The sequence below is a fragment of the Maylandia zebra genome, linkage group LG18 (genome assembly GCF_041146795.1).
Source record: "Maylandia zebra isolate NMK-2024a linkage group LG18, Mzebra_GT3a, whole genome shotgun sequence".
Taxonomy (NCBI): domain Eukaryota; kingdom Metazoa; phylum Chordata; class Actinopteri; order Cichliformes; family Cichlidae; genus Maylandia; species Maylandia zebra.
The window spans coordinates 6,850,811-6,868,175 of NC_135184.1; the positions used below are offsets into that span (position 1 = coordinate 6,850,811).

Genomic DNA, 17,365 nt, shown 5'->3' on the forward strand with positions numbered 1-17,365 from the left:
GAGATGATCGCATCAGTATTTTGTTCTGATTTTTCTTTTGTGATTTGCTTAGTGGAAGAAGTATTTATCCAGAAAGCATTTGACCTACTGCTTCAATTGATGTTGGGTTTTTAGAAAATGTAATTCAAATTACATGTAGTAAACAGTATTACAGTTGTGATACTGTAAACCATCTACGTGCTGTTCCAAAAGGAGTTAAATGTAACACTAACCCTCCGGTTTTAAATGCAGCCAAACAGAACTGTACCAAAGAGTTAGTGTTGTTGAGTAGTGAAATATTTGACCCTCTCTGAAAGAGTAAGAGGCAATGTTAATATAAGCAGCTATTGGTAGTGAGAAAATGAACCTATATTAAGGCCATTTTTGTAAAACGTTGGCAAATTTGTTGACATGACAGGAAAAAAAGAACCTGATGAAATTGAGATTTATTAGCTTGTTTTCCTGAAACCTTCTGTGCTGCTGACTTGTGTGTATTCAAACTTTAAAATAGACTTTAGTTTAGGAAAATGACTTTATTTGAGGGCTGTTGGGATTAAAGTAAACATAGCCGAAATATTTCAGCCTGGGAAATTTCTTTTTTTTTTAAGAACTCAACCATGGCCATCAGTGTAAATACCAACGACAGATTACTGTTTTTCCCCAGTGAGGCATTTCTTGAAATTTCAGGGATCTCATCTGAATCACCTCGACGCTGCTGATGAGAAATTCTTTTGTGTCTCGTGGCGATGATGCAACTTTATAGCAACATTTGAAGGTGCACACAAAGTAAACAGCGGTGAATTTTAAAAAAGAAAAAAAAGTTTCTCACCACCCAAAGACATAGTTTGGGGTTTATGAAGGCAGCACAGGCTCACTGCCATTACTGTGCTTACGTGAGTATTTACCCTCCACCCCCACCCTACCCCCAAGGCCTACGCTGAGCCAGGAAAAACTGAAAGCGTGTCAAGTTTATTAGCAGCCACAAGTTGCTTATTGGATTTCAGTGCAGCTGTGCCAGCTTCACTTGCATCAAGTGTCATGCAGCTTCACTCTAAGGCAGACCTGACTAATTAATCAGATCAATAAATTCTATTGGAAGACAAATCCTCACCTCAACATCGTACAAGAAAGCGACACTGCAACCGTAGATGGTTGTTCTACATCCATATCATTAAGGAGCGTGTGTGGTTTTCCTGACTTAGTTTGGTTCTCGAGAGCAGCTCAAAGTGACTGTTTTAAAAGTTCAGACAATATAACCGAACTAAACAGCTGTTGTCGTTTTATAATTGTTGGTACTTTGAGATTATCAAATTCTTTTGCATGTTATCTCCTTTCACTCGAGTTTAAAGTGAAAACCTTTGCTCCCAGCATTCCCTGTGGTTCCATTGATTTTTCATTTATTTTTTGGCCTTATCTTGTTAACGTGCAACCAGTGTGAAGGTCATTATAGTGATGAGCTCGAAGACAATGCATTCAATTGATCATAATGAAGGCCTGAAGTCTGCTTTGCCTACAATGCTGTGGTCAACTGAACTCAAGTATGTGTGTGTATATTTTTGTGTGACACACAAAATGGCTTAGTTTGCAGCGTTTCCCCCCCATTTTGCACCTTATATACTACAAGTAACTTGTGATTTGTCAAATACATGACAAAAACCACGTTTTCATTTCATGGATTTGACTGCACACTCTTCCACTGCTTGATTTCTGTTATTTTTGAAACAGATTAAAATAAAAAAATAATTTTTACTCCAAAGATTTGAGTGGGATTTGCAGGCACTTGCAGTGAACTTCACATTTCTCTGATTTTGTGGCTCCCATGAGCCACAATTTCCATTTACTCTTCTTTCCTCTCGGGCTTCTTTGGATTTTACTGCATGTGAGGAATTAAAAGATGCAGTCTGCTTAATGATTGTTCATGATTCATTAAATTAATTAGGCTACAGGCGTAAATCTCCTGCGTCTTTCTCTTTGGATTGCATGTGAAATCCTCTTTTGCATTTTTGCACAGGTATCTTTCCCCCCCTCTGTTAATCAGATAAGTAATTTATAAGACCGAGAGCTCTCTCCTTGCACGACTCGGAGCAGTGGTTCACACATGCTGTAATAAAGATACCTTTGTTTGGTTTCTTTTAAAGCTTAATGCGCTGGATAAAGTCTGCTGATTAATCTTACCTGCCTAGTTTTAATGTTTGCTCCCAGACGGTGTAATTTTTGACTATTTTTGGAGAGTAATACGTTATGCTGTCAAGTGGTTGCCTGTTTTGATCAGATATGAGTGTTTCTTTGAATGGCAACATTGTTCTGTGTATGGCTCAGCAACATTTCTGTCTTTTCTCAGTTTATTATCCCTACGTTTCAGTTCCTGAGACAAAGACTAACATTAGTGGATTTGAATGGAAAGACAAAGAGTGATGGTGTTGGTGCCCCAGGAGTGACTTTGACACAGGGTATAATGGATAAGAAACATAATTCAAGACATTGCTGTAGTTGACCTTTGGTGATCGCTCTATGCTCATGCGTGTCTAATTATAGGAAGTGATGTTCAGGTTTTATTTAAATAAATTTACTGGTAAACTATGGCATTTGTCATCAAGATCATAATGAAGTGATTCTGATTCAGGAAGTGAGCGAGTGCACAGAGAAGAACCTAACCTTTTCATTATCTGCACCTCTTTCCATTCAGAATGAATATTTATATGTGAAGACCACAGTTAGTTAGTCTGTTACTACATGCTGAGCTCTGAGTCTTGACACATAAAGCAGAAGGAATGGTTGGTGCTTGAAGAGGACAGCACCAGTCAGAGTGATGTCATCAAAGCTTTCTGAAAACCTTGAGGACATGTATTTACATATATCATGCAACTCCCTAGGACATGTATCTTGCAAAAAATTTGGGGAAGAAGTGCTGAATTATCAAATGAACAAGCCCAGTTTGTGGAAAACATCTTATTACAACACATAATGGGTTTTATTGGATGGTAAGAACAAAAGAAAGGAGAAAAATGGCTCTTATTATTTTGACATGGGTAGTGGGTTGGTCTTTGGGACCCCCAAACAATGAGAAAGAAAAGCCAATGGCAACACAACTCAGGGGTTAAAAGATTAATATCAAAGCACGAGTGAGGCTTTGAAATGATAAGCATGGTCCAAGTGCACTGGTAAAGTTAATAATGTTAGTGTTGGTGTTCACTTCAGTGGAGCCCAGCAGGGCACTCGTTCAAATCGAACCCAAAGTGTACTCGACGTCAAACTGACAGCTAATAAAATGTATTATTAGATTACACACAGTCCTTACACTCGCACACGCGTATCGGTGTGCGTTTGTGCACACGTCTGTCTGCGGTTTTACACACATCGCGTAGCACTTTAGTGGCTTTTTCCAATTCCTGTTTCTCTTCTCACTGATGTCATTGTAGTTGAATGAAAGGGTCTTTTGTACCTTACGCCAGCCTTACTTTGACCCTACAATCCAGGAAACGTACAGTGTGCTGCCCTACCGTGGCTGTGTACACATCCGAACAACAGATGTGATTGAAAGGGGATTTTGTCAGTCGTCATGAACAGAGCACTCACATTGTTTGTCTGCAAGATTGAGATGGGTGATAATATCTACAAGGTGACCTTTTCTCCTTTTTAAAAAAAGGGAGAAAGTCACCACTCAGATTGTTGTAAGCATGTTTTGTTTTTAAGGTTTTAAAATCACAGCTCTTATAAAGATGTTCTGTACAGTCTTGAGGAAACTTTTATTTATCCAGGGAGGGTTTGCCTGAAAAAATAAGCGTGTGCTTCCAGCAGTAACCCGCTTTGTATTTTTACTGTCAGCCTGAGCTGCTTATTACTACAATAGTCCTTCCTTGAGCAGTAAAAAGAAAACAGATTAGTACTTAGCTCCTTTTCACATATCACAGCAAGGTTACCTCATCACGTCTTGTACCAACATGAGTGCAAATATATATTTATTCAAACGTTAAAAGGAGGCGGAGCTTTGTCCTGCTTATCGCACATATCCATCCCCTGATTGTAAACTCCAGTTTATTTCCATGCAATTCTTCAAATTCAGCTCAATTCAGTTTAATTCAGTTTTGAGTTCACAGCAAGTGTCATCATACGAAGGTTTATATTCCAAGGGGGAAAAAACAAACAAAACAAAACACAACCCTGTTAGAACAGGAGCACCATTGATCTGATCATGATCTTTGAGCAACCATTTGGGGACATTGGGGAGGAAGACCTCCCTTGTGTTTCATGATACTTAACCTATATTGGCTATTATTCTATTATTTTATATGTTACCCTTCTGCCTTTTGAATAATAGAGAAAAATAATGGAAAAGTTTGTTGCTTGTATAGAAATATTATGCAATTTGTGTTACTGGGAGAGCAAGTTCAGGCAATATACTCATTATACAGTCAGTGTACTCTCCTGCTTATTCTTTCTCAATACTGTTTTTCTCAAGTTTTTCCTTTTTTTTTTATAAAGTTTTTGCATTATTAAGTTTTATTTTAAAAACCTTTCCTGATATGGTTCTGGAATAGGTTACAGAGTCCGCGCTGAGACATGTTTTCACACCAGTAATCAAGACCACTTCTAGTTATTGGACCAGTGTTAACTGTTTGTTACGGATTGTGGTTCACGAAAGGTTTGAGTCCTGTAATTTTTGATTTGGAACAATCTGGAAAAATCCGAAAGTGTGGATGAAAAATCTAGCTTTTAATTTCAGACGCTAATTCAATTACAGCGAAAGAGATCTCTGACTTTTGCAAGCTACACGCATGAATCAGAGTCCTTTTGTTATTAAAAGGAAAATACCGTATACAGAAAGTTAAACTGGGTGAACCGATAAAGTAAGTGAGGTTTATTGGCTGTTGTGAAATGCCAAAGTCAGGGAAACTACAGTGAGTTGAGCGTGCACACATTCATGCACCACTTAAGTGACAAAAACCCCACTGTGTGCTCTTAATCCACTGTTCATTAGTGGAGCCTGCTGTGAGGATAAAGCATGTGTTTGCCCTCACCATAAGATGAGTGTCACATTGTCTTGATTTTTGGGAGCTTCCACCATCTCATTTCCTTTAAGTGACTTCCTCCCCAGGTCTCCATCTGGCCTGTGTTTAGAATCTACATGCTCTTAAATATTCTTTCAGATCTTCTGTGCTTCACAGCTCTTTCCTCTGCCCCATCTTCCTAAATTAAAAGGGAGGAGGAGAGAAGACTGCAGCAAAATGCATTTTTTAGTGACGGGGAAGCTCTCTGGAGAGTACAAAACGGTGTCACACTCAACTTGCAAATTAAAGTTGACACAACAAATGCTTTTGGATCTGCACTGATCCAGCACCGTAGGCTTTGTGAGTTGGATAGATGTGTAGAGGATTCCCAGTAAGGGAACACTGCAGGCGACTTCTGAAATAATAAACACATTTTAATTCGTATAAAGCATAAGGCAGCAATCTGTTACTTTTATTAAAACAAAGATTTAAAAAAATATGTTAAAAAATGACTGAAATGTTTGACAAAAGACAGAATAAAGAGCAAGGAGGGCTGAAAAGGGAGTTTAAAAAACAAAAAAGAGACCTCATTTACAGTAAGACGAAGAGCAGACTGGTGGTAAATACAGGAGTAGGTGGGAACATGACCTACAGTTTGTCATGTCTCTTTTGTGGCACAGTAATGCATAACCACTGCAAGAGATCATAACAAAACCCAAACCTTTGGCAAGAACACAGAGTGTCTACAAGCTCTGACACACTGTAGCAGAAGGCTGGATCTGGCAGAACAATGCTGCGTTTCTTTAAGGCACATAGGAGTGTCTTTGGCTCAAAATTCACCCCCAAAAAACCTCTTTATGATCTGTGCAACAAAGGGATGATTGATAGAGAGTGAACATTTGAGAACTGGTTTCATTCAGCCCCGAGGTCAACACAGTTCAGTTTCACAAGTTTACATGTACCTAGAACATTTTTAATCTGTGCCACTGAAGACAAGTTGGTATCTGCGGTCAGGTGACACACTGAGTTTTTCCTAACTATAGTAAACAGTGTCAATGTCACAAAATGCCTGAATACCAGGTAATCTGTGCTAAAGCCTCTAACCTAACAGCATAGATTGTTTTCTGTGTGAGAACTGTGAACACATAACCCTCTTTAGCCAAAATTTAAACAACAAAAACTCTATGGCTTTAATTTTGTCCATAGTTTTATTAATTTCTTCAAAATTAAAACCATTACCATCAAATAAAGCTCTAAAAGCTCTTTTCTGGTTAAATCTGGACTGAGTTTGTTAAAATCTGAGTGTCATTGGCTCATTTTGGGGTTTTTTAATTCTTCTGGCCATGGAACAGAGGTGGGACCAAGTCATTGTTTTGCAAGTCTCAAGTAAGTCTCAAGTCTTTATCCTCAAGTCTCAAGTCAAGTCTCAAGTAATGTCAGGCAAGTCAGAGTCGAGTCTCAAGTCACTGGTGTAAAAGTCCGAGTCAAGTCACAAGTCTGCAATTTTGAATTTCAAGTCCTTTTGAGTCTTTAAAAAAAAAAAACAACGAAAAAATAATGTTGCAGTTATGCTAAATGTAAATATTAGACCATGTAATTTTAAAATCTGTGTTTTTCTCAACACATACAAAATAGTGAACTTAGAAAATATACACAAATTGTGAAATTGCACCTCTTTAAAATGCAGCTCAATTAAACCTAGCTCCAAGAATAATTTTCACCGACAGTTCTGAGATAAGCTGCATGTTATTCTTGGATGCGGTTGTAGGACCGGCTTTAAAAACGCATGACAAAAATATCATACACATTAAAAAAAACTGTATCACCAACGTAGCCTGGACAACATTTGCTAGTTAGATGAAGTCAGCTATCTTATCTTAGCATATTTATATGCATATTTATAATCATACGCTTCTTGGAGTGAGTGCATACACTCATGAAGTTTAGTAACTTCAGGTCACTGCAACAAGCCCAGGTACAGTTTACCGACGGATGGGTGCAGGACCTTGAAATGCACCGTGTAGAAAGTAAAGACCATCGTACGTATCATAAGTTTACCAGTCTCACAAATCGTCATCATAAATACACATTCATTAACCGTTTATTAATAGGACCTTTGAGCTCAACGGTAATTAATTAGTAGTGGAAATAATTTCTGGTAGCATCACAGAAATGTAGCAGTGACAATAATACTGTATGCTGTAATCGTACTGGGCAATTAGTGATACAAAAAACCTGTTTTATCCTGTGAATAAAAGTATATGTTTTTGTCAATGTACCATAATAACAGAAGCGAAACGCAATATTGTGTCAGGACAATTCACTATTTATGCACAATAAATAAAGGAGCATAGCGCGACAATTTCTGTTCAGCGCCAGACTTACTTGTAACCTATATCACCAATTATGTTAAGAAAAATGACGTATTAACTACTAAAAAACACTGACCTTCGTGTAAATGCTTGGAGCAGACTAACCTGTGAGCTGGAGTGTTCTGGGACGTTATATTTGATCTTTGAATGGCTGCAATCCAGGCCATCCATCGCGTCTTTGTTACTTCGGAAACATGGCTGAACAATTTCTCTTCAACGACGTAATCCGATAACAACCGATCTCTTTACCCGTCGGCTTCCCGTGGCTGTCATGTGACCGGCTATTGCAGTTAATAATACAACGGCTTCTTGACATTTTTGTGTTTCTTTTTATCGCTGTGATTTCAATTGAAAGCCTGCGTGCGCTAGTACCTCTTGCCACGAGTTCCCAGAATCCTTTGCGGTTCTACCCGTGAATGACGTCACATTTTCAATCTCTATATAATATGCGTGTTAAATTTTATATTTGGGGTAAAATATCAAGTCTTTTCAAGTAAACCGGTTCAAGTCCAATTCAAGTCCCAAGTCATTGGTGTAAAAGTCCAAGTCAAGTCACAAGTCTTAGAACATTTTTTCAAGTCAAGTCTAAAGTCATAAAATTAATGACTCGAGTCTGACTCGAGTCCAAGTCATGTGACTCGAGTCCACACCTCTGCCATGGAATAAATAAAATGTTTATAGTTTAACCCGGCTACAAAAAAAAATTACTTCTGTACTTCCTACAGAAATAAAATAATTGGCATGAAGACTATGATGCACTTGTTTATTGGATAATTGCTCACACCATCGAGGTTGGCGCTCTAGATTTCATTCCGAGGAGTCTATGTCATCCCAGCTGGTCCCCTGTAAATCTGACTCACTTGAGTCTGATGAAGTGGAGGAGAATGAGGCGAGCATGTTTTGAAACACCTCGGTAAAATCTTCTAAAACTTGGAGCAACCTCACAGTAGAGTTCTCCGAGTCATCTGTGTCTGGGCTCGCTGCAGCTTCAGGTGGTACAACAGAAGGTGATGAGGAGGAACTGCTGGGCAACAGCTCTTCAGTGCTTTCCATATAGTTTTGAATCAGAGCGATTGGAGAGTCTCTGCTGTCATTTTCAAAGCTTTGTCCACCCTCACTCACCAAGTAGTGCTAAAAATAAAGAAATCGTTTCTGCCACCAACATCATTTATCATTTATTGTGGCATAAAATACAAAGCTATTCAATGTTTCAGCTATAACACTATTTAATCACCTAAAATAACCTTACCTCCATGTCTATAATTGCGTTGTTTAAGTAGATGTTTTCAAAGTTCACCAGATTGTCATGCAGGCAAACAAGATCCCGGTAATTCGCCTCGCTGCCTTCGTCGTCAGATTCACCGTAACTCCAGAGTTTTTTGGCCTCGTCGTCACTCTCGTCCGATTCGAAGTATACGCTGAGGTCTTCCAGAGACATTGTGGTGCAAAGTCTCGTACAGCACACTGCTGTGATCAGAATGAGTGTTGCTACGATAAATCCACGTATTGTTTTGTATGCTGGACAACAGTTTGGTGCTTTGATTTGAAAAGTACTGTAGAGTTCTGGACTGATGCTGTTACTTCAGCTCAGGAATACAGTTTCCTCATTTAAACAAACAAACAAAAGTTTGTCCTGATAGTTTCATTAATGTCCTCAAAATTAAAATAACTACCATCAAGTAAAAACACAGCCCTTATTTGCATGTATTATTCACCTTATTGCTATTCTTGTTTAACACGCTGTGCGTGAGAAGTTGTGCACTGAAAGTATTAAAACATAGTTTTTTCTTTTTCTTGTCCTTACATGCAAATGTCACTTTCTCCTCACACATTTCTTGTACTGGACAAATTCCAAGGCTGCTACATGTGATGCAATTTATGTCATATAAATGTGTTATTGGGACTGTGTGAAAATAGTATCGTGTAAGACCTTGAAAGATTTGTTATTGAAAAGCTTATTAAGGCCTATATTTCACATCATTTTGATGGCTTCCTGTTAAACAGGCGGCTTTATTTATGCTGTAAGAGATCAAATGTTAAAAAAAAAAAATCTATATCTTATTAAATGATTCAGCATTTTTCCAGGCTTTTTTCCCTTTATAGTTAAAAATTGTAACATATTGTAGAGTATCTTGCGAAATACATCGAGTTAGTCTGCGTCCACAACTTTGCATACAGTGTCTTTATCACATGTCAGTACACTCAGGACTGTGTAATACCATTTGAATACTTCTCAACTGTGGACACTGGCACTTCCAGACATTCCTTTTCACGGTGTCAGGGAGATCTTGGTGCTCACGACTCGGCATTGTCTCGCTAAAACGTAGTGATGGGCTTCCCCTGCTGCCAACCTGTTTGCCTTGGCCTCCTTTCAAGTCTGCTGTTGGACTGTTGAGGGCTCTAATAGTTTAGATCGGTCCTCCTTTCTTTAGCAGAGAGCTTCAGCAGAATAATGTCGTGAGAATTTCAATGAGGCCCAGAGGGATCAAACTAGAGTGAGAAAGAAGATGCCACATTAACTTGTTTGTAATGTTTTGTTTTGTTTTTCTCTCTCCGAAAGTCGAGCGAGACAGTTTGAGGGATGATGTGCACAGAAAGTTGTAATACCCATCAGAGAGCTGTTATGTTGAAACATTGTTTACTATGTGACTTAGTCCCTTGTCTTAAGTCTGGCACTGTGACATTTTGCTGTGAGCTATTTTTGCGCGATGAACTTGGCACCACAGAACAACACACAAACGCACACATCAGTTTTAAAGTCTCTTTGTGCCCAAACCTGGTCTGTCCCCACACTGACATACTATAGGGGATTTGAAATAGATTGTGCTGCTATGTGCACTTATTATGTGTGACTATCTTCTTAAAGCCTCAACTAAAGAGCAGGCTGGATTAGTATTACTTTTTAAATCTGCATCCTTATTATCTTAAAGTGCATTAGATACATTGTATATAAATATTCTAATAAGCTGATGGGTTATCGGGGTCATTCTCAAATTGACGTAACAGTTTTTGTAAAGTAGGTAAAATCCTGGCTTTTTAAGCCATTCTTGAACGCTCACTCATTGTTAATCATAAACAATAAATCAAAGTGTTTAGATTTTATGGTTTTTGGGGAGACGCCCCAGTTGATTGAAAACAAAACAGTAAAATGTGTTTTGGCTGAACTGGCTTAAAGGCAGTGGTTTGTGGCTTTCTTTCCCACAACAAACACAAAAGTTGGACGTGCTGGCTCTGTTTCAGATGAATACTTTGGACTGAATGCTTTCAGTTATAACAGGCAGCGATAAATTAAAAAAAAAAAAAGTTCTTGAGCACAAACAGAAACCTACAGTAATTTGTTTGCATTGGCTTGTTTGCAGATGTAGTTCTGGTGACTGCTGGCTACTGCTTTTCTGTGTCAGATAAGTTTTACAGCTTAGCTTTGATTTCCAGAACTTCCATCTTTTATTTATAGTCGCATACAGCAGAGTGTTCCTAATAAACTTCAAGTTTCATTTTGTTACAAACCGTCTTTGTGTTTGAGGTCTCCATTACTTTTTAAACTAGTGTTTCTGAGACGGTGATGCTTTAGGGTGGTTCACTGTTAATGATTACGGTTCAATCACTACTAAAGTCTGGTCTGGCCAAACTTCTTTATCATTTTTTCCTTTATAAAATCGCTGACATTAAATGTTTTGTGTGTTTGTGTCTGAGATCCATCCTTTAGAATCCACAGGGTCTTTGTGTGTGGGGTTGCACAAAGTGACACTGGCTGTAATAAACTATGACATCTGTCACAGCAGCGAGTGAGTGAGTTAAAGGGAAGCTAAAAAAGAGCAACACATGAAAAATACTAATGCAGCTGTTTGAATTGTCGTGTTTTCACTGAGTGCATTTAGACTCAGACTATCAAAACTATCATTGCTGTATAGTTGCATTTTCCCCCCAAAAAATCAGTTTCCTTCTCTGAGGCAGGCCTGTCATGTAGTATTAGTTTGCCAGTTAAACACATCAGACGTGCGTCTGGTGCCCTTTTGCAGTGAGCTGCGTGTGTTGCAGTGGAGTGGAACTGTATAAGTGGGTAATGAGGCTGTAACCCTCAAGGCTGCTGTGTGTGTGGGACGAAGCCAAACAGTCACTTCAAAAGTTAATACTTTCTCAAATGATGCCAGGACACTGGGCACTTCCATGCATGTGCACTCGACTCGTTCTCCCGTTTAGCTTGGAGCAAGTTACATGTGCACATGTTTTTGCGTGTCAAGACCCAGGGAGGGGGCTTTACAATCATCTGGGAGTTGGATTTCCTATTTAGAACTGCGTGATGGCGGTAATACTCTACCTTTTATCCCTGCCTTATTGTTATTGTAAAGCTACATTTTTCTATAATTGTACAGTGTCGTTTTCTTTCCCCTCTCTTTTCTTAACCCTTCATGCACCCTTGCCTTTATTCCCACTTATTTCAATCAAGCGTGACCTCTGCGTGTGCTTTTCATGTCAGAAACTTTGACACGTAATTGAGCTTGATTATATAGTAATGGTGGGTGGCATTCCTCGCAGGTCTCGATGACTGTGATAGTCTTGCTTTAAAGAGCCAACAATGATGTGATGAGCGGCATGTCAAAGTGTTTGGAGTGTCCGCTGGTGGACTCGTGTAAGCTCCAAAGAGATTTCGAGGGATTTTCAGTCATGTCTACTTTTCTACTGAAACCCTTTATCAGTTCTCATGATGTTTATGCTTTAAGGTTGTATGTACTCATTTCTTTGCATTTAAAATATAAAATGAATAAAATGGGTCTTGAAGGCCATTTGGAATATATGCATCTTCTTACAATTGCTGCCACACTTTTTCATGTGTCGGGTCATTTTAAAACGACTGTTGATTTTCATCTTGTTGCCTCCTTGTTCTGCAGGATGCCAGCTACTGGCTGCAGGTTCACCGGTTGGAGCATGGTGATGGGGGAATCCTCGACCTGGATGATGTGCTTTGCGATGTGGCTGATGACAAAGACAGGGTGAGTAGACATGAAGTCTTTAAAATTTTCTTTTTTTTTCTGTTTTCCAAAGCACAGGAAGTGCTCACTGACCAGACAGATAAGAGATTTTGTTGTGCACCAAAGCGCCTCTTATCGGTTTCTGGATTTTCATTAATGCCGTCGTTAACCATTTCTTTAATCAGTTGAACGCTCCCCATATATTTACATGGCCTCGCCTATCTCTTGGTAAATCTAAGTTAAACAGATCGAGCAGTGTGCTTTACTTTAGAGCTCCTGAACCACGACTTTCTGAGGTCAGGAATGTAAATATTCAGTTGTTTTCTTCCCAAAGTCTACAGCTATCAAACTAGGCACTCATCATTTGTGCGTGCACATAAACTCCAACCTCCCTGACTGTGTTGCCATTCTGATTCAGGTCATGGTGGTTGGTGGGGGTGTTATGGTTAAAAATCCCAAAAAAAGAACAATGAAGGACAAAAAAGTTGGTCCAGAAAAAAAGATATTTGTATAGATAACTGAAACATTTTTTTACTGCTGTTATTCATGAGCAGCGTCTCAGCCACTGGTGGTGTGCGACAATTTTGGGAGAGTGTGTCATGATTTATGAGTTTGATCGTCGACTTGCAAATTCTGAACACATTTTAACGGCTACTAAATCCCTGTGATTTTGACTTTCTACAATAATTAATGCAACAAAACCCCTTCTACTTCTTATATAGTTTTTTGGAGACCTGGAATGTAAATCTGCCCGTCTGTGAAGCACTTTGGGTCGACTTCTGTCGTTTAAATGTGCTCTAGGCTATAAAAAAATAGATGCGACACTCAACTCAACATTTTTATAGTGAAAATTTTAAGTACATTTTCATTTTAAAAAATGATAATAATTGCACAATTCAGTGGCCTACATACTAAACTTAAAGGATAGAAAGTATCAATCCTTTTGAGCCAGTATTGATCCAGTACCAATACCAGGATTGGTATCGACGCTATCGATATTTGGATCTCCCACTTCTATTCGCTGCACTCATTTGTTTTCAGCCAATCAATGCCAGGTATTATTTCTAAGCGGTTCATTTGGCCAGTAATCTGAAAATATATCGAGAGTCTCTGTGAGGTATTCCACTGGAAACAGACTTCTGCACATAGATAAAAACTACTGATTGTATTTTCAAAGATGAAGAGCTGATTTTTCCAAAGGTGCTAACAGTTTTAGAAGTCGTAACATTTGGTAGAACTTTGGCGACCCAAACACGAAAACTCCAGCTAAAGTTAAAGTAAGAATTGAGATTTCAGGTGCACAGGATCTACTTAACTTCTCCCATCTGCTCTACAGTCAGTGGCTCAAAGGAGTCTTTGTGCTTTCTGTGGCGCACACTCTCTCATGCAACCCTTTCAACCTTTGTTTATAAGCCCTCATCCCTCAGTGTTTATCTGCACGTTTGTGAGTTCATGTGTTTATGTGTGCACCCTTACAACGAGCTGTCATCATGCTCATCTTTTCACATCCCTCGGTCTTTTATGCTCGGCTCTCATTGGTCCCTGCAGGCGTTTCGCGCAGAAGAGTGTGCGTACATTTCATACATGACAACCTGTCAGCCTCGCTGACACACATCTGCATCACTCTCACCGCTATGACACAAAATCCTTTGCGGGTGGATGTTTTGCTTTTCTACAAAGTTTGAACGTACACAGGCATCAGCCATAAGAGCAGAAGCACCCGTTTAATGTAGTGTAGCAGAACATTAAACAGCAGAACGAGACATTGTAACGAGATGTTATCCTTTCTATATTAGCCCAGTGAGCGCTTGAAGAGATGCTCTTCCTTTTGTGTAATTATTTATGATGATGACAAAGTGATAATGTTACACAGCTAATACAGATGCTACAATTTTTTTTTAATATAAATTGCTTATGTTTATAATGTGGCTTTATCAAGTGGCGCTCATACCAAAAGAAATATCCCTTATAAGGATGTGAAACAGCACCACAACCAGCTTTCTAAACATTCTTTCAAGTACCAGCGATGTCAGTGAACCTTAATATTTTTACTTTTAAATTTAAATTTGTCATCAATAGTTTTAAATGTTCTCCCATTGTTTTTAGTTTTTTGAAAACTGTGGATTTGTGTAGATTTAACACTCTAACAGGAAGAGTCTGATGTGCTTTTTACACTGATCCACATTCATGTACACTTAGCGCGAGAAAAGAGGGGAAACGTAGGGACATAAAACATGCATGAGTGTGAGTGACTCCGTGTGTCCCACTGAACATGACTGGTGGTCTCCTGGCAGCTGTGACTCATCTCTGCCATTGCACAGGAGCTTTTTAAAGACTGGAAGGAATGTCTGGCCCATCACACAAGGACACTTTTATTAGCTTACACTGGAATGAAATGGGCTGCGTGTAGTGCTCATCTGGGGAATACAAGTATATACAACACAGTTTAATACTTTACCGAGTGTTTGTGTCTGTATCTGTGGAAGCACCTTTAAGTATAAAGTGTGTATTTAACACAGTACAGTCAGTATCATCGTTGCCAGAAAAAAGTGGCAGTTTGAACTCACACAGAGGGAATATTTTTTCAGATGCCATCTTTTCCTTCTTTCATCAGACTTCCTTCCTTTCCCCCCCTTCATACCATATTTTCTATGAACTGTAACAACATCAATAACTAAGAATCTACTTTGGCTGCTGACTCTCTTTATAGTTCATAATTCAGTTAGTAGTCATTGCTTGTAGTCATAGAAGATACCTGTTTGATTGGCTGGATGGTTTAAATGGTATTACTTGGGACATTCACTGGAATAGAACAGAATAACCCTTAATTGTCATTGTACATGTGCAATGAAATTGTGGGTGATCCACACCAACAGTGCCAGAATAAAATATAAACAGTAGACAAAAAGAATAAGTAGCAAGCAGGGGAAATGTATATAATCAAGAGGGATACATAGAAAAATAAGAGAAGGGCACAAATTAGAGAACAAGTTGCAAAGTGCTTGGAAGTAGTGCAAAGAAAAGCCTGACTAGAGCCCATGTGTGAGTGACCCAAGCGAGGTGGGTTACTCGGATCATGGCTCAGAGTGGTGCAGTGAGTGAGTGGGCTGGGGTGGGGTTAGGGTTAGGCCCAGGGCAAGGAGCTGTTAGTGAGACTGGTGGTGCGGGACCTGATCGACCTGAGGTGCCTACCAGAGGGCAGCGGGTCAAACAGGTGCTGGACGGAGTGCTGTGATGGCCCAGGTTTTACTGAGACAGGAGGATCTGCCGATGACCTCCAGGGGTGGCAAAGGGCAGTATTAATTATACTGTCTGCAGCCTCCCTGTTCTCAGTACAGCATTACTGTACTATATGTGCTTAATGTATTTAAATTACTCAGTCAAGGAACAATATTAATTGCAAGTGAATGAGCTAATTATTAAATAGAAACCAAATCTCTCTCTTGCTCTCTCTTTCTAGTCTTGTGCTGTGGCTCCCTCTTCCCTTTCTCCCCTTCATGTTCATGTTTATTAGCCATATGGAGGTGTGGTAGTTAATGTGTGGTGAAAGCATGATAGGTGAAGCAAAACTGGAATAATAATGGAGTCTTAAAAAAAAATATATATATATTAAAAAATGTACGACTTCTTTTTCACTCGGGCGACCCAACACTGTACATTGTTACTAATGGAGATCATGAAGCGTCTTGCTTTGATTGGATTACATAAAGGTGGAAATTTTTCTGCTACTTTACGATAGATAAGTACAGCTGTACAGTAGTCACCTGCAGACACAGTGTACGTGCTAAGGTTTGGCCTGCAACGTAAAAATACTTTGATCATCCTCACCAATCTTTATTGTGTTGTCTAAAGTCCAGGGGCAGTACATTAATAGTTACCTAAGACATGCACACACTCTTCTGCACTGCAACACACACGTACACTCTTACCCACCTTATATCTTCCCCTCGTGCTTGCATTGTTTTTTTGTTTTTTTTTCCAGGAGCCCAACGAAAATATGCTAGATTAAAGCTTCCCATCCTGCCCCTGGACACTGGACCTTCATATGCGAACACTCGGATATCTTTGCTACCTTCTGTCATCCAGTTCTCTTTGCTCTCTTCTGACGCGCACCCACCGACGTACCCCGGGAGTCTTGATGACAGACTTGTCCCTACACAAACTCCTGCAGCGATGTCACAACCCTAAGTGACGGCACCTGGGCTGTGCCAGCACCACATTCCTCTGAGCGTGTGTGGTGTCAGGGTGTGCCGCACAGCTGCGCTTGCCTTCACTCCATCGCTGACACGTCTGGCCCCGGTCAGCATGGTGTCTGGCTCTGTGACAGGCGCACTGAATATTTAGCTCCGTGTGTCGGGGTGTACGTGTGCAGACATCTGTGCCTTCTTCAAACATGTTAAATTTACACAGCGTCTTCATTGCATCGGTGTTTAACTTGGATGTGGAAAAGTTTGAGTGTTTTTGTACGTTTTGTTATGTTTTGATTAATACGATACACTGAACAGAAAGACCGAGTGATGTTCCTTGTATACTAGTTCTGGCTTGAGTTTGCCTTATGCATGTTTTTGATTTTGATCCAGGCGATATCTTAGTCTGAGCTGAATATAGAAGCGTCTTCCCGTGTAGGAGACGAATAGACACAGACAGGAGGGGCCGCTGGGTTAAATAAACCCAGAGAAGTTTCTTAAAACCACTCCATCAGTCTTCTGTTTATCTTGTCACAGAATATCAACAGACGAGCAGGCTACCACTCACAGTTGGCGTTGCGCGTGCATGTGTGTGTGCATGTGTGGAATCGGAGCAATATGATCCTTGTGAGCAAGTGTGCTGACTGTCATTCATGCCTTTGCAGGGCTTGCTACTAAATTACTTAGTGTTACTTTCTTTGAAGCTTTTTTTTGTGCATAATTTAAGATTTTAATGTTGACACTATTAAAAATATATTTAATAGCTTTTGTGCAAGAACTAAATATTTAAATGATCCCATTGGTGGAAGATATGATAATAAATATAGCTTGAAAACAAGGCTGCCACCTATTTAAATCAAAAAGAAGCG

The 17,365-nt window shown here is 39.5% G+C and overlaps 1 protein-coding gene and 1 long non-coding RNA gene across 11 annotated transcripts in view; one reads left to right on the top strand and one right to left on the bottom strand.

The window, feature by feature from the left end:
* The window catches only part of pard3ab (par-3 family cell polarity regulator alpha, b), a 248,872-nt gene that overhangs the window by 26,712 nt on the left and 204,795 nt on the right, over nucleotides 1-17,365 (top strand). For all 10 annotated transcript variants that reach the window (XM_004565537.4, XM_076876530.1, XM_076876531.1 and 7 more), the window contains exon 2: nucleotides 12,229-12,330. In XM_004565537.4, the coding sequence (XP_004565594.2) occupies nucleotides 12,229-12,330 (102 nt within the window). The remainder of the gene's footprint in view (nucleotides 1-12,228; nucleotides 12,331-17,365) is intronic.
* LOC143413553 (uncharacterized) lies at nucleotides 8,089-8,955 on the bottom strand. Its single transcript, XR_013094152.1, has 2 exons — nucleotides 8,589-8,955; nucleotides 8,089-8,470 (listed from the first exon to the last, which is right to left on the bottom strand). It is a non-coding gene; the product is annotated as an uncharacterized LOC143413553 (long non-coding RNA).